The 24,587-nt window shown below is 42.5% G+C and overlaps 4 protein-coding genes across 6 annotated transcripts; 2 read left to right on the forward strand and 2 right to left on the reverse strand.

Moving 5' to 3' along the window:
* Positions 1-161: 161 nt before the first annotated feature.
* On the reverse strand, positions 162-18,675 carry LOC6614431 (trans-1,2-dihydrobenzene-1,2-diol dehydrogenase). Its single transcript, XM_002038828.2, has 5 exons — positions 18,538-18,675; positions 1,408-1,797; positions 1,061-1,340; positions 757-1,003; positions 162-705 (listed from the first exon to the last, which is right to left on the reverse strand). The coding sequence occupies exons 1-5, from the start codon at positions 18,599-18,601 to the stop codon at positions 283-285; spliced, it is 1,404 nt and encodes a 467-aa protein (XP_002038864.1). The 5' UTR covers positions 18,602-18,675; the 3' UTR covers positions 162-282.
* On the forward strand, positions 5,469-13,795 carry LOC6614433 (mucin-2). Of its 2 annotated transcripts, none has more exons than XM_032727825.1 (3): positions 5,469-5,911; positions 9,420-9,683; positions 11,232-13,795. In XM_032727825.1, exons 2-3 carry the CDS (start codon positions 9,485-9,487, stop codon positions 13,562-13,564), a joined length of 2,532 nt encoding a protein of 843 aa, XP_032583716.1. In that variant the 5' UTR covers positions 5,469-5,911; positions 9,420-9,484; the 3' UTR covers positions 13,565-13,795. The 2 variants fall into 2 exon arrangements, with proteins under 2 accessions (XP_032583716.1, XP_002038866.1); XM_002038830.2 differs by having other exon boundaries at positions 5,469-5,906.
* LOC6614434 (diacylglycerol O-acyltransferase 1) lies at positions 14,441-24,571 on the forward strand. Of its 2 annotated transcripts, none has more exons than XM_032727826.1 (10): positions 14,441-14,566; positions 17,708-18,071; positions 18,127-18,255; positions 18,313-18,404; positions 18,473-18,525; positions 23,009-23,117; positions 23,185-23,328; positions 23,385-23,695; positions 23,756-24,028; positions 24,089-24,571. In XM_032727826.1, exons 2-10 carry the CDS (start codon positions 17,719-17,721, stop codon positions 24,320-24,322), a joined length of 1,698 nt encoding a protein of 565 aa, XP_032583717.1. In that variant the 5' UTR covers positions 14,441-14,566; positions 17,708-17,718; the 3' UTR covers positions 24,323-24,571. The 2 variants fall into 2 exon arrangements, with proteins under 2 accessions (XP_032583717.1, XP_032583718.1); XM_032727827.1 differs by having other exon boundaries at positions 14,449-14,472.
* Positions 18,722-22,796, reverse strand: LOC6614435 (exportin-2). Its single transcript, XM_002038832.2, has 7 exons — positions 22,570-22,796; positions 21,217-22,076; positions 20,662-21,145; positions 20,291-20,593; positions 20,069-20,225; positions 19,712-20,012; positions 18,722-19,638 (listed from the first exon to the last, which is right to left on the reverse strand). Exons 1-7 carry the CDS (start codon positions 22,652-22,654, stop codon positions 18,901-18,903), a joined length of 2,928 nt encoding a protein of 975 aa, XP_002038868.1. The 5' UTR covers positions 22,655-22,796; the 3' UTR covers positions 18,722-18,900.
* Positions 24,572-24,587: the final 16 nt, after the last annotated feature.

A 24,587-nucleotide genomic window follows, 5' to 3' on the forward strand; every position in this document is an offset into this window, starting at 1 on the left:
TAATATTAAGCAAATCAGGAAGTGTTTTATAAAAAATTCAAATTACAAATTCACCACAGACTAACATACTTTTTGGTAAAGCTCTTTATGCCGTTGCTACTTTGATCAATACTTTTTAGCCTAGACGCGAACCATTAAAAAGCCATATTTCACTCTTTAGAAGCAGAGCGATTCGTTTTATTTTCACTCGTTGAGCATTGTCGATTTCTTTAAAAACATTATAATCCGGTGATAAGATTAGTGTCTTCCGCAAGCATGGCACACCCTAAATTTCAATTTCAATCAATGACCTTTGACCTGGTCTTTCACCTCCTGCCGATTGATTTCCAGACTTCCACCCATGCTGACATCCTCCACCACCCGGCACGTCTCGCTGGCCAGCTCCTCGGGATCCTTGACTATATCCTGCACATTCTCGATCTGCTTCTGCAGATCTGAAACTTCGTTGCGATTGGCGAATTCACCGACTCCCAGTTCGACGTGGATGGTGTCCATCAGATTGGCCAGCAGCAGGCTCTCCTTGTGACTGAAGTCATCGCTCTCCGTGCTGCCCTTCAGAATGCAGTTGCGCACTTCCTCCGCCTCGTAGCACATGCCCAGTCGATTGTGGTAGTGGGTGGGTGGCATCTGATCGCCACCCGGGAGCGGGAACTCATAATCCACCTCCTCGGTGATCAGACGCGTTGGACACCAGTAATTGTTCATCTTGGAGAAAAATTACATAATGCAAGATTTTAAACTTTATGGCAAACCCACCTTAATGGAACCATCCTTGCCTTGAATAACAGCCTGGTTGCTGAGCTTCTTTTCGGAGCTAACTTCGATGAGGGCCCTCTTGCCGCGCGTGAAGCACAGTTCAATGTCGGCGGACACGTCCACGTGCTCCGAGTTGACCCTACCACTGACCTTGAGGCAGCGTGGTACTTCTCGAAACACCCACAATGCCAGCTGCATACCGTAGACACCGAAATCATTGGTGACTCCGCCGTAGAGTCCTAGTCTCCTGCAAATTTGGCGATGTAATATGTGCTAGTTCTCCCATCTACGTTTAAAGTCTTACCCCTGCGAAACGGGCAAGCCCAAAGTGCAATGGACTTGCTTGATCTCTCCCAAACGGTTTCGCAGGATCTGATGCCGCAGGTAATGATAGGCGGGCACGCATCTGGGCCACATTCCCTCCATAAGGAACAGACCGCGCGCCCGCGCCTTCTCCAGCAGCTTGGTCACCTGCTCCTCCGTCATGCAGAGCGGCTTTTCGCACAGGACGTGCTTGTCGTGGTTCAACATCAAATGGCACAGCTCCGAGTGTTGGGGATTCAGGGGAGAAATGTACACTACATCTGCGCTCGAACAAAATTATGATTAAGTAGATGTTTCATAGAATATAGCAGAATGTGGTAAACTCACCGACATTTGGGCACTTGGCCAGATCCTCGAAGCTGGTGTACACGTTCTCCACCTGATGGCGCTCGGCGAAGGCGAGCGCGTGCGACTGATAGGCAGCCACGCAGGACACGATGCGATGGTGCTGCTCGGGCAGGACACTCAGCGCCGCGGCAAAGTCATCCGCCATCAGGCTGACGGGTGCGATGCCCCAGCGCAGCGTTGGCCCCTCGTCCATCACCCAGTCGCCCCTTTCGAGGATCGCCTTCGAGTCGGCCTTGGACGAGGGAAACCGATTGATGTGCAGCTGGCGTGGACGGGGTCGCCACATATTTTGGTCACCAATATCGCAGCCAACGAATCGGAATCTGCCCCGGCTGCCATCCGACTTGGCTGGTGAACTTGTGGCATGACCTGTGGGCAGGTTATGTGCGGAGTGGTTAGTAGGTATTACTCACTTCTAGCAGAGAAAACTGCACTTGGAGAAAATATGCTTAAGGTATATTGTTAGCAAAGTGTTCTCAAAGGTTTAAGGAAACTTTTAAAATATACATTTCAGTGCTTAGATTTAATAATGGTTTTGGAAAACGACTTAAGTCATTAGTTATCAATTTTCTTTTTTAATTATTTAATTATTATTTATTCTTCGAGTGTACAACTGCTGGTGACGATCGGTATCTACTTTGTCGCGTAAAACGCATTTCATTCATACAATCGAGCGCTTTTCCACGAATTGGCGAAATTGCGGGTGTTGGTTTTGGCCGCCGGCAACCGGTCCGGACTGCGCTCCATCCGTGGACATGGACGTGGACCATCTACGTCGAAACCGAGACGACGGGCGCATTATGTGGCGCTGTTTAGTGCGTCAGTTCCTCCATAATTAGTCATATTTGTTTAGCATCACAACTTGTGAATGACTCGCCGCTGCCGCTTGTTGCAGTTCAGTCAGGTTTAAAGCCGCTTGTTTTTATGTTTGTTGTGTTGCTTTTCTTTTACTTTTTGTTGGTTGGTGTCAATATTGTTGTTGTTGTTTGTCGTATTGGCCTGGTCCTGGCCAAGTTGGCCAAGTTGGGAGCTGCCTGGGCCGCGCACTTTGCGCTTCGTTCTGTCCGCATTCGAATTTCACTTTCTTTTTTAGAAACTAAACATCGGACTGCTTGTGTATTTATCACCGCGCTGCCTGTCGAATGAGTCGCTGCACTTTGATAAATACTTTGAAACAAGTAAAGAAAAAAGGCATCTAACTTATTGAAAATTGGAATAATTACCAGCTCAATGTACTTAAGATGATGTTTAAGATACTGTTTAAATTCAAAGTGCATTATGAATGTAGTAAATATGTATGGCTTGCATATATTTATATTTCTTCTATTCTTTTGGATGATAGAGCATATAAAATTCGGTTTCTTCCGCAGCTCAACCTGCCACCTTTCGCGGCTTATTTCACTTTTCAATAACTCGAGTGCGTGCAACAATGTACGGCAGCGAGTGTCCGCTTCTGTGTGCGAGTGTCGATGGTGCGTCGCAACAAAAAGCAAAAATTTGTTTATCTAATTAGCAATGCGCCGGGCGACGTCTTTTTTCGGGGCGGCAGTGCTTTTCACCTGATTTAGCATGCATGGCAGGCGGTGCAAGTGGCAAGTCGATGGCCGTAGAAATTGCCCTAACCCCAAATGCAAAGCGATAAAAATATGTGCGAGCCGCGTTTTCGTTTGGCCAGTGAACGAAAGTGTTCTATGGGTGTGCAGACGCTCCAAAAAAAAAAATAAAAAATTAAACAAAAAATGCTGAAAACCAACCAAAGTCCAAAATGAGAAGAAAACACAAACCAACTCTCGCCCCGTGCCGGAAATGTCTTTGTATAAGTCATTGCGAGTGTGTGTGTGTGTGTGTGTGTGGGTGAAATTATGTGCCAGTGAAAGGTTGCCTAATTTCTGTCATTAAGCTACACGGGCACGAGCAGGACATAGAAATGCACTCAAAAAAATTGGGGCAAACACTCACAGCACATTCAGGCAGTAGATCGATCAGAAATATATATAAATATTGTCTTAATTAATTTTTAATTTATTAAAATATCCATTAATACATTAAGCATGTACGAACAAAAATATACCTGACCGCATCAAAATAAATTTACATTAATTAACTTCCAGAAAATGTTTGTTGTAACCAAGAGCCACTAAACTCCTTCTGGAAAATATTTTTAGCTTTGATTGCATTCCTTTGCATATTGTTTATAGTGTAGCAGGAAGTGGGAGGGGGAGGGGGCGGAGGGGTACGCGACAAGAGCTGACAGCCGGAGCACACAAATTTGGCATGCGTGTGTGTTTTGATGACTCTTTCCCGAGAGCGACGACACGGCGGAGACGACATGTTCATTAAAGCCGGAGCAGCGTCATCTTGGCCGCCATCAGTTGCCGGTTCCTCTGGTGCACCGACAAAGCAAATAAATACTAAAATTTGCATGCCTGCAACATAAATCGTCGCAAAATATTAAACAAGTCAGCAGCAACAGTTGAAATCAATAAATTTATTGATACAATTTACACGGCCGAGTGGGCTGCCAGATAGCTAGCTGGCCACATGCAACATCCGCCGCATGCAACACATGCGCTAATTAAGGGGGTTCCCACTAGCTGGCGGGGGTGTCTTGGCAAATGCTGCACTTGAGATGGCAAGATGGCCTTGCAAGTGGCCACTGAACAAGTTAACGAGCCTGGCCAAATGACCAACTGACTGAGGAAACCCAATTGGTGATTTCAAGGCGGGGAAAAGGAGGAAAACAAATTACCGTGGGGGGATTTAGTGAGGTACATTATACAGTGATTTGCGATGATTTGGTCCTTACTCTGACTCCATTTCATCGGAGAAAAACCAGCAAAATAAAATAAAAGCCTTTTAACATTAATTGTTAACTAATTTCGATTGCATTTTAGTAATGTCAAATTAATTTAGTTGGTTTTTCATTCCTAAAAGATGAATTTACTTAGTTCTTTCTTTTTTAACAAAAAAAAAAAAAAAAAAAACAAGGAAAAAAAGAAAGTGGAATGATTTGCAAACATTTAAAATTCTGTAACGACAGGCATTTAGGAGTGTGCATAGATATTTGCGTGTTGTGCCATTCTAGGTTTCGAAAGTCATGCGTCAAGTTCGTTGCCAGAGTCTTTCGATTTGCAATACGCTATTTGTTCGATGTTTTTTGCAACACTGCACCTATTGACACCTCCAACATGTCGAAAGAAAAGGGGGACAAAGGGAGGCTCTGTGGGCAGAAAACAGCATAATCTTTCCGCAGCCGTTGTCATTTCTTTTTATTTTATTTTATTTCTTTATCATACTGACGAGTTTCGTATGCATGTCTGTCGGCTTACTCTAATCTTCCCCTCAACTACGCACACGCCCAGCAGCAACAGCAACGCCAATTGACAGCCAGTCATGTCATGACTATTGCCAATTGTTTTTGCTGCCCAAAGCTTTTAACATATTTTACGACCCGATTGCCAGTAGAAATTTATTTTTGATGTTTGCTTTTTATGCAACAGGTGGCAGCGAAAGTGCAAGTTTTAGGGTAAAGAACTAAAATGATATATACTTTTGGATTTTCGATAATTAAATCGTTTTAATAACCGTTGGCACTAGAATTTTATTTAGTCTTTCTTAAAATCTAGATTTCTGTAAATCTCGAAAGAAAATATAATCAAACCTAATCAGAATTCTTGGCTAGCAGCGGTAACATGTTGCAGGTAGTGAAAAGTGAGTCTGCCTTTGGGCAACGACTACAAACAGGCAGCAACAAAAGCGAAAAGACGACAACTTTGGTGACGAAGTCGACTGCGCTGCCAACTGCGCTGGCGACGCGTGTCTTTATGGATTCGCTTTGGCCAAAAGCGTTGGTCAAAAGCGTTGCGACGGCGGCAACACCACGAAGACAAGTGCAGGCTTTGCTTTTCAGCTGGTTCGATGTACCTGAAAATCTCAGCCGAAGCCGAAGTCGAGTGCTGCCTGCGTCGACGACGCTGCCGCTTTTAACAGTTTCGAATTTTAGTTTTGGCCAAGACCACGGGAAATCAGTTAACAAACGGACGCGTTTTGAAACGGATGCACTGGTTGGTGGCACTGGCAAAGCGAAGCGAAACCTGAAGCGCCTGAACCTCTGGCTCCTCCATAAAGATCCCAGGTTTTGTCCCAAAACCCGAGGCCGTGCGAATGTCTGTCGGTTTCGGCGGCAGAAGCTCGAAGAGCTGCTATCTTCATCGGTCGCGCTGGTCGCTTAAAAGTGAAATTTACTGAATGAAATGAAATGTCTTCTGGCCAGCCTCACTGTCTGGCCGAGTGGCTTTGTGTTTGATTACTGATTTGTGACTATTGTCGGCAAGGAAACGACTGCAAATTAGATTGCCGTTCCAAAAGGATTAAAAAAACAACCTACTAGTACAAATTAAAAAAGACTCGCGGAACCGCTAAAATATTTGTTCCTGTGCCAGTGACATTGAATGGCCAGTCGATTGGCCGGGAAAAAGGTGATGTAAGATCCTGCATAGATTGTGTAAGCTTGTGAAAGTGAAAGAACAAAACGTACAGGAAAGAAAGTGCTTAACTGTTTTAAAATATGTAACAATAAATATAACTAAGACTTCAATGGAAAGCTTAACTGTCAAAGGAGATAAAATATTTTCTTAGCTACGTTAATGAATACCACTTTGCTCGATCGCTTGTTTTGAGCGCTTCACAGCTTGTAAGCCCTACTTGTGATTTGAAGAAATAATGGGCGACTATTAATTGCAATTGAGTGTAGCTTAAATTTAGTCTTGATACTTTAATACTTGAGTACTCACGAAACATAGATCTATGAGGCCTGAGGTTACATTCGATGAGAACTATACGTTAAAAACAAAAAACAGAAAAACAGAAAACACTAAGCCCACGATATTTTTCTAAGGTTCCCAGACGCCTTCAGATTTAAAATTTTCCCAAAATTGCTGCGCGTAATAAATCATATTACGACCTACTTGTAGCCCGTTAGAATCCCCAAAAAATAACATTTTACTAAAAAGACTTGGTCACGATACAATGTCGATGGACATTTTCCCGCATTTTCCATCCATCAACTCTCGGTTTTCAATGGTATAATCCATGAGTGCGGATGTTGCACATAAAATCCACCTTTCTTCGCCAGCGAAATCGAGTGCTTTGTCTGTTTTACGATCTTGCATCTTTGCGCAAAGAATTAAGACGCTGAATGGCGTTAAAGCCGGCGCTTGTGCCAACGAAAAGCAGACAAACAAACTGACATCACTCATACGCCGTGTGTACAGAATGAAAGAGGCGATGCAAGGCAAGGAGAGAAAGGGCGCACATACACTTGATTTTCCAGACACTCCCGGGCCACTCGGCGCATTTATCTTTCACTTAAAGTGAAGATGACATTCTTTAAATGAAATTAACTGCCGGTAACAAAAAGCCTCAAGCTGCAACTGCAACTGGCGCTGCTGTTGTGCTGATGCATTTGTAGATGTTGCTGCTGCTGCTGCTGCTAATGTTGCTGCTGTGGCAGTTGCTTCTGTTGGCAGTTGGCAGCTGCTTTGGCTGCAATTAGTATTTGTCTTTGGCTAATACGCTGCCATGTTGGTATGCATCTCAGTGCGCCAGTTTCTTGTTGCTCGTGTTACAGCTACTGCTGCTGCAGGTTGCAGGTTGCTGCGTTGCTGCTGCTGCTGCCGCTGCTGGCATAAAAACTGTCGCGAACTTGAATGGATATTTGGTCTCGGCTTCGGTTGTTTGTCTATTTATTGGTCTGTTTGCTTGCTCATCGGCTTTTTATAGCTGCCTTTTTTTTACACATATTGGCTTAGCCGTCCACTTAACAGCTGTCGCTTTGAGTGCATCTCTCACTCCATCTCCATGTCTCAGAGATTTTTTCTTAATCCCAGTGCCTCACAGCGCCTTTTGGACTTGATGGAGCCTTTTGGGTTCGATGTTGTGAGCAGCGTTTGAGTGCTTGGAATGCATTTATGATAGGAGACCATACAGTTTTGACATGGCGTGGGTTGCTCAATCAAAGAGGTCGAGATCCTGCGAAGTACTGGAAAGTTGCGGGAAAATAAGACTAGTTTTAGTGCAGCAGGTGCAGTGACATTGCTCCTTAGCCAATTGATTAGAAATACTACATTTTAACATCGAAAACCTACTTTTTAACTTTATGGCCCAGCTTTTGGTTGTAGCTCTTTTATATGTGAAATCATAAAAAGTGACTTATATTTTTTTAAGGCATTTAAAATTAATTGTATAATAAATTCAAACTGACCAAACAAATTAGTTTGTTTTAATAAAAAAGTAATGACATTTTTTAATTGAATCGATAGATCTTTTATATCATTCCATCTTATAATCGTAAACCTGTCTGTCTGTAAAATGTTTTTATTTTACTAACTAACACTCACTTAGCAATCGACACATTTCTCTTGTCATGTAAAGCTAATAAAGTTAAATAACACGGAAATTATGCGTAATTAAACGCATTATGCAAAGCCGATGTAAGATAATAAAAATAATTAAATAACTCACACGAAACGAGAGCGTCAAAACAAGTTAGGCCTACCGCATAAAAATGCAATTGCTTTAATGAAGGAAGCGGGGGAAAATTGGGGGAAATTAGGAGCGATACTTGGAAAATGTGTTGGTCAAAAAGTTGGCCGGGATAAATTATTATCAATTGCAAGTCCATCATCACCCCTTCCACTTTTCTTAGCCGTCGGCGAGTTTTATTTGATTTTAATTGCTGCCATAGCAAGATGTTTGCCATTTAATGGCTTTATTTATGCGTGTAGTAATCAAGTTAATTTTTACGATTGCCGCCGAGCGCGATGCACCAGCAACAACAACAACCGTAGCAGCATGCAGGCAACAACAAGAAACCCGTAGAGCTGCTGCAAAATAAATGCAAATTTTCTTTTATGATCAAAAAGCACAAGTTTCACTTTCGATGGGAACGAATCGCCCGGCAAGCGCAAGCCGCAAAGAAATATTCAGAAAACCGAAAAAAGAGACAAAGATGACATGCAACTTGGGGAGGGAGATGATGATAAGAAGCCCTTAGGACATATTTTCGAGAGGAAATGCAGAAGAAAGCCAAAAAAAGCAGAGCCGCCGCCCACCCAGGTCGTATACATCATCTGACCGCTGGCATTCAGTCCCCGGTCTCCTGGGAGTCTTTTAATCACGTTGTCTGTTTGCCCTCCGCCGCACAATGCCATAAATTATGAATTAATCGTATCAATCTTGGAGAAGCCTCTTTTATCAGACCGATGCATTGCTGCGTTCATAATAATTTTAGATAGAAGTTGCAGTTATTCAAAAAATAATTGTATGTCCTTTGAACGTTAAGTTTGTTACTTAAGTCTTTTGTTTTCAAAAAATTAATTTAAAATTGGGTATAATCGCTATTTTCGTATTTAGTATTTTCCGTAATAAATATCACACAAAATAAAACATTTAAAAAATCATATAAGATTCCAATTAAAATTATTGTAATAGTTCGTGTAGTTTGTGTCCTAAGTCTTTTGCTTCAGGACATTTTACGTTGCTCAAATTTGGTATTTTAAATTAAAGCCTTATCGTTTAATAAATCTTCTCGCTTATTTTTCCCTCAATAAGCCTTATTAAAATCCGATTGGTTAAAACAATTTACAATTTAATACCTTTTCATTAATAAATCGAGCCAAGTGAAAGGTTAATTTTCTTTACTCTTTAGTTTATATTAAACGGGCATTCCATTTTATGATCACAACTAAAAGGCTACCTGAATTTCATACCAGCTCTAAATTAATTGGCCAACGATCTTGATAACAACCTCTTAAGTGAGTCGAATGCATCCACCGCCAAACTTCCTCATTCACGTCCGTTGTTATCCAATAGTTAAGAATCAATTGCGGTGGCCGAAATTGCACAGATCAAGTTCGGCGAACACAATCGATGTTGGCTATTAAATCATGACTCGCTCATACCCGAAACTGAACAATTTAACAAAATTCCAGATAAGACGAGAAGCAACAAGAAAACACCCCAGAGACACCGATCAACGAACCAAGCCAGCCGCAAGATGATTAGTGAACGCCACAAGAGCCGCGATTTGGTTACGATACTTGGCCTGTTCCACCTCCTGCTCCTCGGACTCGCCTCCGGCGACCATGTGGTCGAGGTCTTGGCTCAATCAACAACCGCATCCACATCACAGCCGCAGACTTTGGAGACGATTGGCAGCCAGGATGGGGCTGCTCTGACGCCCGGTGCGACAACAGGTGAGCGAACAACGAACAACGCACAACAACCGCAGCGAAATGAAAAATATGAAAGATTTGCACTTTGATTTTGTTTCGCCAACATAATTGGGTGCCTGGGTGCGGAGAGCGGTCACTATTTTAATGGCCAGCATTAGGAGATCAAACAATTTTGAACGCAATCATGCGAGGCATTTTAATGCGAATGAAAGTGAAAATCGTCTGGCAACATTGTTTCGTGGTCACAGGCAATTATGCAAGGATAAATGGGATGCATGTGCTCGATTGGCTGCGATTGGAGTGGCTCCGGTTAAGCCGAGCTACCCATTGTAGGCAGAGCGCGCCCACCCATTATGAAAATGCAGTGGAAGGGCGAAACGACGCAGTAAATACCCTACAATATTAATAGGACCATATTATACGACCAATACGAAAGTAGATAGATGCTATTGAATTCTAAGAAATCTGTTTTTAAATGTAATTAAATCATTTTCTAATAAAAACACCCGACATACTTTGTCTACATGATGTGAAGTTTTGCATATTTAAATTATCAGACTAGCGAATCAATTGCCTTTCATGTTAACGTTTCAAATGCCAATTGGTACAAGGAGATCAAGATGCCAGAGTGGCCATTTCCGCTTGTGTCAAGTGCATGTCCTCACGTCGAGGAGCTGGGAGCTTATAGCTCCGCATGCCTATGCAACCGCTCAAATGGAAAGCGATTTGTCTGGTTTTAGCTAATAATTTATCAGGCCTCCGCATTCGCAGTCGTCGCCTTCGCCGCCTCTGCCATTTATTTTACCTCAGCCCGTTGATCAGTCAATCAGGCAATGGTGAGCTAAAACCGAGCCGAAATCCAAGTCGACCCAAGTGGTTCCAATGAGACTTTGTGTCTGTCTGTTTGCGGTGTTGATTGCCCATGGTCGTGGCCCCCACTGATCAACGTTTGCCGGCGGAGGAGCCACCAAGTGTTGTCTGCCAGGTGGGCGTTGGGTATCACAGTTTGTGACGGCTTCACCTCTGACTTTGGCTTTATTAAGAGCCACATGGCGCGCAGATAAGCGGCTTGTGGCTGGGGCTTCGTATTGAATAGAGGCTCCTATCTAGCACTCTGTATGCAGGCGTTAAAATCAATTTATGCAAAAATTACTTGAAAGCCATTTCAGTTAGTTACGAGAGAAGTTCGATGAGATGGAATAGGATTATTATTAAACCTTTGACTTCATCACTCTTGAAAGCATCATTAATGTAATTACTTAAAACCAATATACTTAAGAATCCAATATAATACCAATTCTCTCATCACAATGCATGAAAATGCTAATAAAATAAATTCCTCTGGCTCCCCTCGCTATGAGCAACCAGGATGCCATCTTGGCCAAGTGACGGGACAAAAACATTTGTTAACACTTTAACGAGTTTGGCCACGGCCAATAACTCCGGGCTCTACGCTGAATCTCTGGCTTAAATGCCCGCCGGCCAATTGGGGGGCAATTAAAGTTGCACTTGTAAAAGTAAATTGATACGGTGCTCAATCATCATACCCCTGCGTCTTCTCTTTCGCAGCTCCACGGCTGGACCCGAACAACAACAACGAGTGGCGTCCTCTTGGCCACGGGGATCCACTGCAAAAGGATCCCACCTACGACTACAGTCCGCCAGCCTTGGATCGAGTACGCTACTGGGCGGAGAACAACAGCACGGGTCAAAGTAATCCAGAGGCCAGGAAAAAGGAACTACCACCAGAGGTTCTTCGCAACAAAACGAAAAGTGAGGTACTGCTCCTTGGAGTGGCAAGTGATCGCGTTAGGGTACCCCACTCCCAATCATATCCACCAGTTGGTGGCTTAGGCCATTATCAGCAGCACCACCAGCAGCAGCAGCACCAGCAACAAGCTAAATATGCAGCCATCCGGAGGAGCTACTATGCCCCCACCCAACAACAACACAACCCACAAATGCCACAGCAAACCCATCATATTCCACAGCATCAACATGTCCAGCAGCACATGCCGCCCACCCATTTGATGCCACCACCCATGATGATGATGAAATCAAGTTCGTCCGTTACTCCCATGGAATACAGGCACAGTATGATGGCCACGGGAGCGCCCACCTCTTACATGAGCCTCAACCATATGAGCTCTCCAACTCCCAAGCAAGCGATGACTTCCTCAGTGATTTACCATCAGCAACCGTCAGCGATGAGCCACCACACCTCTTTATCCTCTTCAACGCCTTGGATGACCAGCAGGCCACCATATCGTTTGAGTTACTCAGACCACCATCTGCAGGAATCCATGCACACATACAGCTTTTCAAGGCCCCATCACCAGCAAACGATGATCTACTCGCCCAACTCTCTCCCAGGTCAACAAAGTGGATCAAAGACAGGTCTTAGGAAGCCGTGGCTCCATGAGCTACTCCAAAAAGAGGTGGTGGTAACGTCAAAGCCCAAGGTTAAGCCCACAATGCCAGCCACAAAATATTTGATGGGCACAACCAAGCCACATCACCCACAACCACCTGTTGGCTTTGGTATGAGTTCCACCCGCCCTCCATTTACCTATGCTCCCGTGACATTTGTGCCCGGTCCACCCACTATAGCAGTTCCGACTGTGGCCACTAGAAAAGAACCCCAACCGGAAATCTACATTACACCCACTCCCCAAACAAGTAGCTCTGGATTTAGACCCATGATGATGAGCAGCACTACCACCGTGGGAATCACTCCATCGACCACGACTACCACTTTGCCCATTTATCAGCGTGCCAGCACAACCACCAGTAATCGTTTACTGATCCCTCAGACGAGCAATCTAGCGCAGAGACCCACAGTGGCTCCTGCTCCCAGTGAACCCACCACGGACTCTCTTTTCTCCCATTATAAGCAACCACCGAAACCGCTACTAGGACCCATGTACCTCATCATAGAGGGTCATTCGAAAGTGAAGACCTACGGTCAAAATGAATTGGATCCACATAGTCCGAAGATAGTGCCGGTTATCTCCAAGAGGGAACCAGTGGTTAGGATAGCCGATCCTAATGAGAAGAGGGGAACTGTGGAGTCCTATCAGGTAAAACATTTGCACACCAAAACCACGCCAATGACAACGACAACTACGACTAATAAGCCCACTACCATGAAACCTACGACCACAAGGGCTCCTGAAAAAACTCCTATATATAGCACCACTAAAGCTCCAGCAAGTACTAGCACTACAACCGTTGCCACCGCTACGAAAACCACAACTTCAACAACCACAAAGGTGCCCATAAGCAGCACTACCCCTTTAATTCAACCACAACCCACTCCAGAAAAGCCAAGCGGTGTAAACGATCTGCTTAGTCTACTGGACAATATGTTTGCCGATGCCCAAAAGATAGCCTCATCCACTGATGCACCTTTGGTAGCAAGTTCTACTACGAGCACCGTGCTGAAGCCAGTTAGCACCAAGTTGTTGCCACAGCAACCGGAACCTAGGATATCCAGTAAAGCGGCGGGCATAGAGAGTCTCCTTGAAGATGACACCCATGAAGATGATGAAGCTGGCGAAGGTCTGGGGTCACCGATTTCCACTGAAACACCACCTCGTGCAACACGTCAGGTATTTGACTATGATCAATTGCCTGAGTCACGGATTAAAGACGGGGTCACCACCAGAGATGATATTATGGAATACAATGATGAAGATGAGGAGGAGGGCATTGAGGATGATAATGAAACGGTTACTGAAAACGATGAGGACGAGGAGGAGGAGGAGGCTGAAGAGCCAAACAATTTACTCAAACGAATCGATCAATTCGTGGATGATGTGGACGATGGTGAAGACGACTTGGAGGATCTTATCGAGGGTCTGGACGAGGACGAGATCGACGAGAGGCGACAGCAGCATTAGCCCAAAATATGCATTTTTCTTGAACTGCGCTCTATACCAAATCTATCAGAAACTTTTTCTCACGCCTAATACGTTCTTGTACATAAGTCAGCTTTAATTGAATCTGTATTTATTTGTTGTTAGTTGTTAGGCCCTGCTGGCGTCACAATGTGACTGCGTGCTATACCCAATGTAATTCGAGCAAAGAGTTTTCGTTGTGTAATTAAGCATTAAATTATTGAAATTTTTCTACGTTTTTTAGTTGTTAAGTGTGAAAATAATAAAAACTAAAACGACATACGAAAATTAAAGACAATAGAGACATCTATTGGGGAGATCAGTCGAGTGCGCCACCTACTGCATAATAAGAGGCAACTGCACTGGAGAGTCTTTCTCTTTCTACACAATTTTTTAAAAAGGGGTAAGTTGAAATACTGATGGATAATACAAACATATTATCTCATTGTAAAGTATGTCTATATCCTTCATGCTCACTGGGAATAATTATACATTGAAAAATAACACAGTTGTTTTTCTCTTCTACGAATAATAATAATTTGCTTTTCAAATGTACCGCCACATTTCCTTCTAGTAAATATCGATCGTTCACTGCTTCATACCGATAACCCAAGATTATCTGACAGTGTTGACATGTTAGCGGAAAATATGTAAACAAAAGACAAATCGTTTCTGAGTATTCTTCAATACAATATTATTACTTATTACTTGAAGTTCTACCTTTAGTACTGCTATCGACTACTATCGGCGATTGTTTCTCTTGCTTTATTACATTTGTGTTTCCCGTCAAAAAAAAATCATTTTACGCTAAGCTCCGGACATCACTGATGTCCAGCCTATTGCTTTGTTTATTTCCAAATGTATTTTCCAAGCGTCAGTTGAAAACTCGCCGTCGAAGCGTGCGGTTTACGGTAAGAGGAGGCCGCTTCCAGTACGTGAAAATAAGTCTGCTCTTGTTGGAAGAAACAACAAAAAACTTGCCAATTGGATTAAATTGTGTGCAAGGTGTGCTAAACTGAGTAGACAAATAATATATTATTAACTAAGTACAAACAATAGTGGAACATTAAACGAATAGTGTGAGAGTTTTTTGCGTGTTTGTTTACGCTTCTTCGGCGATCTTCGTTCTCTGTCTAACTCTCGCTTTTGTTTGAAGTTTTCGATGGCGGAGTAATGAACTTGAGCGAATAAGAAGAAGATCTGCAAGTGCAGTTGTTCCAATCGCAAATGTGTTTTGGTAGCCACTGAAAAGAAAAGAAAAGCAACAAGTGGCAAACACGTGCGGCTTAATTTTATGATAACAGCAGCTAAGCTGATAAAAAACAAGAGAAACCTAACAGCAAATCGTATATAATCGAATAGAGAGGCTATATTTTTGCATACCATATAGCCATCATAAATTAGTGAAACTATCTCCGCCTTCCCTTGAATCAAATGAGCGGTGATAATGTCTATATAACTAAATGTGTGAATGCGTGTGCATATATTTGACCAATGGCTGTATAACCTTGATCCGGGCATTGCGTCGCGAACTAAAAAAATTCAACATTTCCGAAATGTGGCGTCGTCGCCATCAAACAGAAAAAGTCAAACAGTAAAAACCAAACAAACTTCTATGCCAAAAAACCGGTTTATGCTGAAAACCCAAACAGAGAGTACTTCTGACCGGAGATAAAACGACCCAGCAAAAGAGAGAGCTTGTCTCTGGTTGGGAAAACAAATTCCATTCCACTTAGAAATTATCAGTCGCACGGCAAATGTCAGACTCCGACTGATAAGAGCATTGTTGTTACCCTCTGATTAGAGGAAGCCGGCGAAATTTTTGTGTATTTTTCCTCTCGATAATTGGTAGGCTACAGTGAAGCTTGTTATGGTTAACTTCTTATTACATTAAACTTTGAAAATTCAGTTTATGTTTTAAATCAGTTATAAATATTTCATTCCCCAAAGTCAGCAAACCTATTTAAGATTGATTCCAGCAAAATAGAATTTCGACTCTAGCTGGTATGCATCCGTTTTACATGGTAAGGGGCAAGGAAATTGTGATTAGGGTGGCCCAGCCAGACATGTCTACCCTGCCAACATGATAACGTGGGGATTATGCAATCTCCGAGTTTATGAACCGCAGCTTGATAACCTTTATCAATCGATGTTCCATTGGGCGGCGTTCGGCACTCAAGTTGATGAATCGACTTGAGTTACTGACCTACTTTTATCATCGCTAAGGAGAGTTCTTCCTTATAAAGCCGCAACCGGTTCCGGCAGTAATTATCCGTCCATGTAGGACACAACTAAAATGTTTGGAATATTTTAACGATTTTAAGGTCGCCGTAGGGCAGTGCATAAAATAAAAATCAACAGTGCTCACTAAATTGACGAAACTTTTCCAAGATCCATTATCATTTGGCTTCAGTTGCCGCTGTACCGCCCCCACCTTCGACTGTTTAAATATAAACCGAAAGTTCAACAAACTAATCGTCAAACCGCAGAGAGCATTCAATTCAGGTTCGGTTTCCACATGCTGGTTGTATATGTATGTTCTTACATATCTATTCAAACAGCAGAGGTCACAATTCTAGTGCACTTACATATATAAAATAATGAGACGTTGAGTAAAATACATTTTCAATAAGAATCCACACCAAGTTGACAGTGCATTCTTGTATTACCTTGGACTTGAAAATATCTCTACAGTGATATCCTGATTATCTTAGTTTCTTGCAAGGATTTATAATATGTATATTAATGCAGTATCTCTTTGAGTTTTCCATGTACATCTCGGACTGCCGCGGTCCTCGATGCCTGGAAATTACTCATCATTCGGTTGATGAGCCATGACGAGCTCCGATTTAAAGTTCTGAATGACGTTGCGTCACGGTGACTCGACTGAAATCGTTCTGCACATATGAGATTGGAGTAAATGTCTTTGTTGCACTTGGATCAGTTCAACGCACTGAATAATTATGTAAAACTTTGTGTTTTCCGCTGGTGGAATACTAAATACACGCTGCGAGACAAAAATTCCTAAAATTCTTCAAAAAATATTGCAATCCTGAACTCGAATCGTATACATTACAACTTTCAAAAGCCATTACTTAAAAAGGTTGGCATCTACGATCACTTAAATTGATTTTTCGGTTCATAAGCGATAAGCAGCGATAGTGATCGAACTTTGATGTCAAATAAACAAGGTATCAACAAACTATTCGAATAAAACAATTAGGTAAAATTGCTGCCTTCGTAACATGACGTTGATTTTGTTACTTAAGGTTTCTTTTCAACAGATAACATACAAATTTCGTCATATATGTAGGTATTATAGTGATTTATAAATATTAAATAATTGCTGAGACATCAATTTCCTAATCGTATCTTGCTACTCGTTGTTGAACACAAACAAGTTGCGTGAACGCAAATCTATAACTCGAATCGCATTTGTATTCAAAAATAGAATCTGCACACATAATAAACGGTTGATGATTCTTGAGTTCTATACAATTTCCATTGCAAAAGTTCGCTGTGATTTGGATTTTTGAGGCTTAACGGCGATAATGCCCTCCCATTTGGTTGACATGCGATCTTGACTGTGGGAGCTAATGTCAAGTACGATCGTAACAGCTTTACAACTTGGTTTTACACGATTTAAGTGAGAAGCTGTTGGCTTAACCACATTATCAAATGCGGGTTCAATGTCTATGCAAATCGGTATCTGATTACTCAATCAGCAATCTCGTAGTCAGCTGAACTTTGACCGCAAGCCGCATTTTGCTTCTGGTTTTGTCTCTTCTATTTACTCTATATTAGAGCTCTATTTACTAATAGATTAATATATGACCCGCTTCAGTAAGCAATAAAACGATTTTCATAAATAAAAACCAAGATATGTGATTAAGACATCTTATTACTTAATTACCCTCATTACTTCTTATATGAGTTGCGTATTTATTCAATAGATAAGCGGCTCCGAAAATGCCTCCGCTGATTAAAACCGCATGGGATCCAATCTGAGTTATTTGTGTCAAAATAAAAGCACTCAATCATTTTATAAGGGATACCAAAACAAATCTTATCTTTGCATTTCAACTGCATATGGAATTTGCGATACGCTAAAAGTAATCATTATAAATTGAAATTCTTTCAATATAGAGACCAGCACCATGACCACCAATAAGGATCCCCAAGATAAGGAGCCAGGGAAAGCAGAACAACCGACCAAGAATGGCGGATCCAGCGGTGTTGGAATCATGAAGCGCTTGAGAAGATCGGCGTCCGCCACAGAGCATAATCTTAGCAGTCTGCGGAACCGCAAGTCAACACAAAACCTATTCGATCAGCACGGAAATCCCATCGATCTGCGACAGTATCGCAAAGTTTTGGATAAGGATGAAAATGGTAATGGAACCAACGGATCTGAGAAGAAGCTGAGATACAGGAGAACACAAAGTGTGACTCGTGCTGAGGAGATTTCCAATAAAGAGGAGAAGCAGAGAAGAGCTCAGCCTGGCAGACCGTAAGTATGGAAATTAAACTTGTTAAGCAAAAATTCAGGGTTTTGCCTCTTTTAGAATCCATCAACCGCGAGATTCCCTGTTTTCTTGGAGCTCTGGATTTACCAATTTTTCTGGTCTGGTGAACTGGGGATTTCTACTGCTCTGCATTGGAGGTCTGCGTTTGGGCTTGGAGAATCTTCTAAAGTAACTAAGATGATCTTAAGTAGAAATACAAGTTTTAGCTAATTCCCCATTTCTTAGATATGGCATTCGCATCAACCCACTGGATTGGTTCTTCTTCATAAGCGGCCACAACGAAGGCGAAGGACATAACGCCCTAATCCTGTGCATTTGTAAGTACGAACAAAATCAATGATTACGCAAACAGAATTGATAACCTTCATATCACCATCCCTTACAGACTCTTTAGTGCACATCTCGCTCTGTTTGGCTGTGGAGAAGGGTCTAGCCATGGTAAGTACTCACTTTGATAGCATCTCACGCCCAATTTCTTCGATCGCGACTTGAAATACATTATTAGCTTGAACATGGCTTATATGCTAAATTTCGAAGTATCTAGTAAATTCTAAATTCACAATTTTGAAATTGAGTGAAGGTTGTTGACAAGAAATGATTTGTTTATCAGAGGGAAAAGTATGAAACACACCAGTTTCGGAAAACATAACTTTTAATTGTTTACAAAACTTACATATAGATACATTAGATACAAATTTTTAATGACAATAAACTGGGCATGCAATGAATGATCGAGTGCGTTTATGCAGAAATTTTCGAATGTATGGCGAGGTTTGATTGCGCGATGAATGAGCTCCAAGTCGGTCGATTCCTTTAGGCAATGCGTACTCCAGCCTGATCACAATATTTCTGGAGTACTTGCTTGTATTCCGGCTCCAGGGGCGACAACAAAGTGGAAAATTCTCCTGCCCTAGCCTGGGCAAACTTAGAGAGCGAAGTTGCTAGAAACTGGCGAGCATCCTTAATCTCAGCCAGGTGATCCTGCTGGTTGGGTTGAGCATGAGTCAGTTGGGCAAATGCCACTTGATAGCCCGCATCGGGATCTTCGGCAACTCCTGCTGGCTCTCCTATTTCGAGACCCATCAATTTCTCTGGTGGTCGTTCAAAGAGATCGATTAGAGAATGCAGCAGTCGTGGCCAGAAAGTAGCGTACTGTTGCTGCAATATTTCTGGAGTTTCTGTAAGGAGTTTAGTGACACCCACGGCCACCATTTTGCGATCCTGCTCCTTGGGAACCTTGCCCATTTCGGTGATGAACACTCGATCCAGCAGCATGCCAAATAGGTTAGGCTGAATCTCATCTATCAATTGAGCCATCTGACTGCCACTGAACTTAATCACATAAAAGCTGAAGAAGATAATGATGCCGCTTAAATACTTCGGAGTCTTCGAGAGAGACAATCGCTGGAAGAGCAAGCCAAAGATCTGACGAAGATTGGTTTGAATCTCAGCGGGAGGGTAGTAGGAAAGCAGATTCTGGAGAAGATAAAACCCTTCATGGTCATTAGCCTTGGAGGCAATCATCTTTTGGAATATTCCCAGGATACCGCTCTGAAATATATGTTGAAAAATGTATAAGATTGGACTCTGTAAAATGAAATGTGTGATATATTATATAACTTACCAGTTTACCCAAGGCTTGAATCTGAGCAGATCCCTGCTTGATGAAAGCTGAAATCAGTCGAATTAATGGTGTGACATTTCCCGTCCTGTCCCACAGAGCTGGGGACAACAAGCAAGGGAACAAAGCCCAATAGGGTTCCGGTATGGTACCAGTGCCCTCGCGCATTTCCAACAGCACAGAAAGCATCTGGAAGACGTAGGGCATAAATTCGACAATGTCCTGCTGTAGGATGCCCTGGAAAACTGGGAACAAGGCCTCCTCAAAGGAGCTCACAGCCGAGGTATCGGCCTGACAAACAATTCTAGGGAAAAAGAAAATTTGTTATTGTTCTTTAGCACCAAAATGAATAATACTTGCTTTATACACAGAGCCAGCGTTTCAAAAAGATAATGGTTAAAGTGCGGACGCGAAGGATTCTTGGCCACTTGGGTGAGAATCTCGGTAAGCCGTGGAAGGGCGACGCCCATAAAGGGCATGGCAGCCGATTGCAAGACCGAAAAACTTCGCATAATGGCTAATAATAATAATAAGAGCTTTGTTAACATACTAGAAACGTATAGGATAGTCCCCCAAACTCACCTTTCATTACGTACTCATTTTCTCCGGAACCTGGAAGCGAAAGGGTCGCAAACAAACCACTAATAAGTTCATTTGTGTAAGGTGCCAAGATCTGTGGACCAAACACGATCGTGTTGCTAGCATCCCGCATAGTAAGGATCTTCTCCACTGAACAAGCAGCATAGCTATGAACAACAGAGCTTTCGGCGGGGAGATGTCGAATAAGCTGGGGCAGGCAGCTTGCTAGGACTTGGGGACCCAAAATGCTGCGGAACACCATTACATACTTAATGGCAGCAGCCTTAAGAACAGGAAACTCGTTAACTGCAAAGAGTATTGGAAGAATGCAGATATAAGATGATCGAATAGGGAAAGTAGTTATTTGGGCTTACTGTTGGGTCTTTCCAGTTCTGGAATAATTTGTCGGGCACAAAATTCGGGGAGTGGAACCAACTCCGAGGTCTGTGTGATGCCATGCTTTTGAGTTCCTCCTCGAGATGCCCACGAAGTAACCAAATAAATTGCCGTATCCTTTGACCTCCAATTGGTAGCCGGATTCTCCTTGTACTTGGTCAACAATCTCTCTAGATACTGGCCAAAAATGCCAAAGATCTTTTGCTCAAAGTTGATTGATAGAGTCTTGACCAGATCACATGCCGCCCGACGTCGTGTGTCAATGTCAGAGCCTTCAATATCCCTTCGGATGTACTCCTCCGGACTGTCCTCGAAAATTTCTTCATCTGAGGGCCGGATGTCTAGATTGGGAATGACAACTTTATCGCAGATCTGCGCAAGAATCTCTGGGTTCTCGAAAATGCTCTGATAGTGCTGGCGCTCTGCCACCACAGAGAGGAACTGCAGAGCATGGGAGACCAACTGCGTGCAAAATAGGAATAGAAAAATTAAAAGATTAATTATTGAAAAAGCGTATGGTTTCGGTTACTTACCGAATCGTACTTGGTTTGCAGACTGGTCTTGACCAGCAACTCCCAAACTGCAGTCACAAATTGCTCCATAAATGGCTTGAATTCCTCGTCGTACTTTTTCGCATAAAGGCAAATGTTCTCGCAGACTTGAGCACGCAGATGCTCTAGAACACCCGCATCCTCATCATCAGCAGTACGCAGGGATGGCACATCCGCGGCCAGTTGCTGGATAAACGCTCCCATCCACGTATTGATATTGTCCTCAAAGAACTCCGGCAAATCCTGGGAGTTGAGCGAGAAAAACACCTTGTTCACAAGAACCAAAGAACCGTAGATGACCTTCAGGGCGTCGGCATTGTTCTCGTGCACCTTGGTCAACTGCATTGTGGCCTGGAGCAGGTCTGTCAGAGGTTTAGCCATGCGATCCAGCACAAATTTGATCTCCTCCCACAAAGCCTGCGACTTAAACTCATAACGATAGCGCTTGAACAGCGAATGTGCAGTTTGCAAAACGCCGTTGATGACATTGAAATCACCAGAGGCAAATCTCTCCACCATCTCGTCGATAAGCTGCGGCCATTTTTTGGGAAAATCATATTTGCCTATGATGCTGACCGCGTCGCTCAGTTGTTTTTGCAATGCCACCGGTGAGTGGAGCATTAGTGTTACGATCAAAGTCTTAATTGTATTCCTGTCACTTTCGTGGATGCGATCCGGTCCATCGCTGTCCAGGTGGGCTGCCCAATTCCGCTTAATATAGTTCTTAAAGGCAATGGCTCCCGCCACCCGCGTGGTCATGTCCATTTGGGCTTTGTCTATCAGATTGAGCAGTAGGATCGGGTAATTCTGCTGCAGTTCCGTTGATTCCAAAAGTTTTTCGGCTATACAAGTAGAGAAGGAAATGGTGTGTTTGTTAGAACTACATACATATGGAAATCGGATGTTGCAAATATATATAAGCAACCGATATGGAGCTTAAAGTGTTCCTCGTTGGACTACTTATATTAATAAAACAAGCAATAAGTTGTTTATACAATTTTTTCAAAAGCTTGGTTATGGTGCGGACTCCATAAGTATGTAAAATATTGAGATTTTGGCATGCCTTAAATAATCCTAAAACTAGGGCTATGGTTTTGAAAGCTGGCTTGGCAACAGTCATATCAAGATCAGCTAATCTCGAATCAATAAATAAGAAAGCTGCGCGACTGTAAAATTTAGTTGACGTGGGGAGAACTTGTGGAGCATTTCAAATGGATTTAAAAACCGTATTTTTCATTGGCGTCGCCAAAAACCGTTTCCCGCGCACATACACATCAGCACCCCTGCACGCATGTGCAGTTGTGTGTGTGCACACGCATTCCTACACACACTTACCCGGCCGGCGGACATTTGGATCGGCGCTCAGCGTCTGCTGCAAATAACCGGCCAGCAGCTGTAAATTTGCCTCTGTCACTTCCATTTTGAGTCAATTTTCTTTTCGATGGTCCTATTTGCTTTAATTTAAATCACTTGTGGTTTGTTCCTCCACAGTCTTGCAACATGAAATGAAATCGCAATTCGTTTTCGCACACACAATGCTCGCAGATCTGGGGATGGAACTCAGGGCGAGTTTTCGATATCGATTGTTTATTAGTGATGAGAGAAGTTACCGTTACAGGGCTACGATGGTTTTAGAATTTAAATGTTCATATCACAAACATCGAATATTTATACTTTACTAATTTAGTATAATTTGTCATAATATCAAGTCCTGTCTTCAAAAGAAACTAACCAAATGAATTAAAATTAAACCAAATTTGTAATTCTTTTCCAGGAAATAATTGCAGAGGGCTTGGGACTGTTCATCCAGATAGTCAACATTGTTGTCTTGGTTTGTCTGCCGGTGGTAACAATTCACCTAAAAGGACATGCTTTTAGTTTGAGTAAGAAACTTAGTTTAGATGTATTTTAAATAATGTAATTATCTGTAAACGTTTAAATTTTTTTTAGTGGGCGCTTCAACAGTTTGCTTCTTTTACTCTGTGCTTTTTCTAAAACTTTGGTCCTATGTACAGACGAATATGTGGTGCCGTCAGACTTACTATCAAAAGAATTCGCGGGAGCGTCGACCAAGCATAACTTTGGCGGAACTAAGTATGTTAATATCTCTCAACCGTATGTCTTATATTAAAAATTCATCTTTCATCCAGAAAAAGGAGTTTTGAATGGAGGTGAAGAAGACGAGGATGTTTCAAAGCTGGTGCAATATCCTGATAATCTCACATACAAGGATCTCTTGTATTTCCTTTGCGCGCCCACGCTCTGCTATGAGTTGAATTTCCCGCGAACCTCGCGCGTGCGCAAACGCTTTTTGCTGAAGCGTTTATTGGAGGTGGTGATTGGAGTGAATGTGGTTATGGCATTGTTTCAACAATGGATTATTCCATCGGTTCGGAACTCCCTGATTCCGTTCTCCAACATGGACGTGGCCTTAGCCACTGAGCGACTCCTTAAACTTGCGGTTGGTAGAGTGCAAATTATAAAACGTTTAAGTATTATTTAATAATGTTTATTTAATTAGCTACCCAATCATCTTTGCTGGCTCTGCTTTTTCTATCTATTGTTCCACTCTTTTCTCAATGCGGTGGGCGAACTGCTGAACTTTGCTGATCGCAATTTTTATTGTGATTGGTGGAATGCGAATAACATTGATACCTTCTGGCGTACATGGAACATGCCAGTTCATAGGTGGTGCGTGCGTCATCTCTACATCCCTGTGGTCCAGATGGGCTATTCCTCAAGACAGGCCTCTACTATTGTCTTTTTGTTCAGTGCCGTCTTCCATGAATATTTGGTATGAGGGCTTATATTTTGAATTTGAAATTTTGTACAATAATTTAATTTGTATTTCCAGGTTTCAGTTCCTTTGCAAATATACAAGATCTGGGCATTTATGGGCATGATGGGTCAGATTCCCCTATCGGCCGTATCCAAATCCATTGAAAAGAAATTGGGTCCCCGAATGGGTAATATAATCGTGTGGGCTTCCATTATTCTCGGTCAGCCTCTGTGCATAATGGCCTATTATCACGATTATGTCGTTCAGCACTTTAAAAACTCGCTCAACGGCACCGACTACAGTAGTTAGGTTTCAAAAAGGTCAACATTTTAAAATGGATCACCACTGAAATATCTGCATTGGTCGGGTCCGTGTACTTTTCGAAATTTATAAGCCAGAATGCAAGTTAAGAAGGAAACTTGGGATTGCCAATTTACGAAGCATATTTGGTATAACCTTGCACATGCATGTAGTACTGATTAACACAAATAGATTGTTATTGAATGCATTTGTTAATGAATTTAAGTGTCATGTAAATAAAACAAATTTTAAACTAAATAAAATGTTTTCTTAA

The sequence above is a fragment of the Drosophila sechellia genome, chromosome 2L (genome assembly GCF_004382195.2).
Source record: "Drosophila sechellia strain sech25 chromosome 2L, ASM438219v1, whole genome shotgun sequence".
Lineage (NCBI taxonomy): Eukaryota > Metazoa > Arthropoda > Insecta > Diptera > Drosophilidae > Drosophila > Drosophila sechellia.

Bases quoted from the DNA above. Each gene is read 5' to 3' on its own strand.
- LOC6614433 (XM_032727825.1), top strand. From the start codon at position 9,485: ATGATTAGTGAACGCCACAAGAGCCGCGATTTGGTTACGATACTTGGC. The intron at 9,684-11,231 runs GTGAGCGAACAA...TCTCTTTCGCAG, and splicing joins GACGCCCGGTGCGACAACAG to CTCCACGGCTGGACCCGAAC.
- LOC6614434 (XM_032727826.1), top strand. From the start codon at position 17,719: ATGACCACCAATAAGGATCCCCAAGATAAGGAGCCAGGGAAAGCAGAA. The intron at 18,256-18,312 runs GTAACTAAGATG...CCCATTTCTTAG, and splicing joins GGCTTGGAGAATCTTCTAAA to ATATGGCATTCGCATCAACC. The intron at 18,405-18,472 runs GTAAGTACGAAC...CATCCCTTACAG, and splicing joins CGCCCTAATCCTGTGCATTT to ACTCTTTAGTGCACATCTCG.
- LOC6614431 (XM_002038828.2), bottom strand. From the start codon at position 18,601: ATGTTCAAGCTAATAATGTATTTCAAGTCGCGATCGAAGAAATTGGGC. The intron at 1,341-1,407 runs GTGAGTTTACCA...GTTCGAGCGCAG, and splicing joins GGCCAAGTGCCCAAATGTCG to ATGTAGTGTACATTTCTCCC. The intron at 1,004-1,060 runs GTAAGACTTTAA...CCAAATTTGCAG, and splicing joins GGCTTGCCCGTTTCGCAGGG to GAGACTAGGACTCTACGGCG.
- LOC6614435 (XM_002038832.2), bottom strand. From the start codon at position 22,654: ATGGAAGTGACAGAGGCAAATTTACAGCTGCTGGCCGGTTATTTGCAG. The intron at 20,226-20,290 runs GTGAGTTTGGGG...TATTATTATTAG, and splicing joins AAATGAGTACGTAATGAAAG to CCATTATGCGAAGTTTTTCG. The intron at 20,013-20,068 runs GCAAGTATTATT...CTTTTTCCCTAG, and splicing joins ACGCTGGCTCTGTGTATAAA to AATTGTTTGTCAGGCCGATA.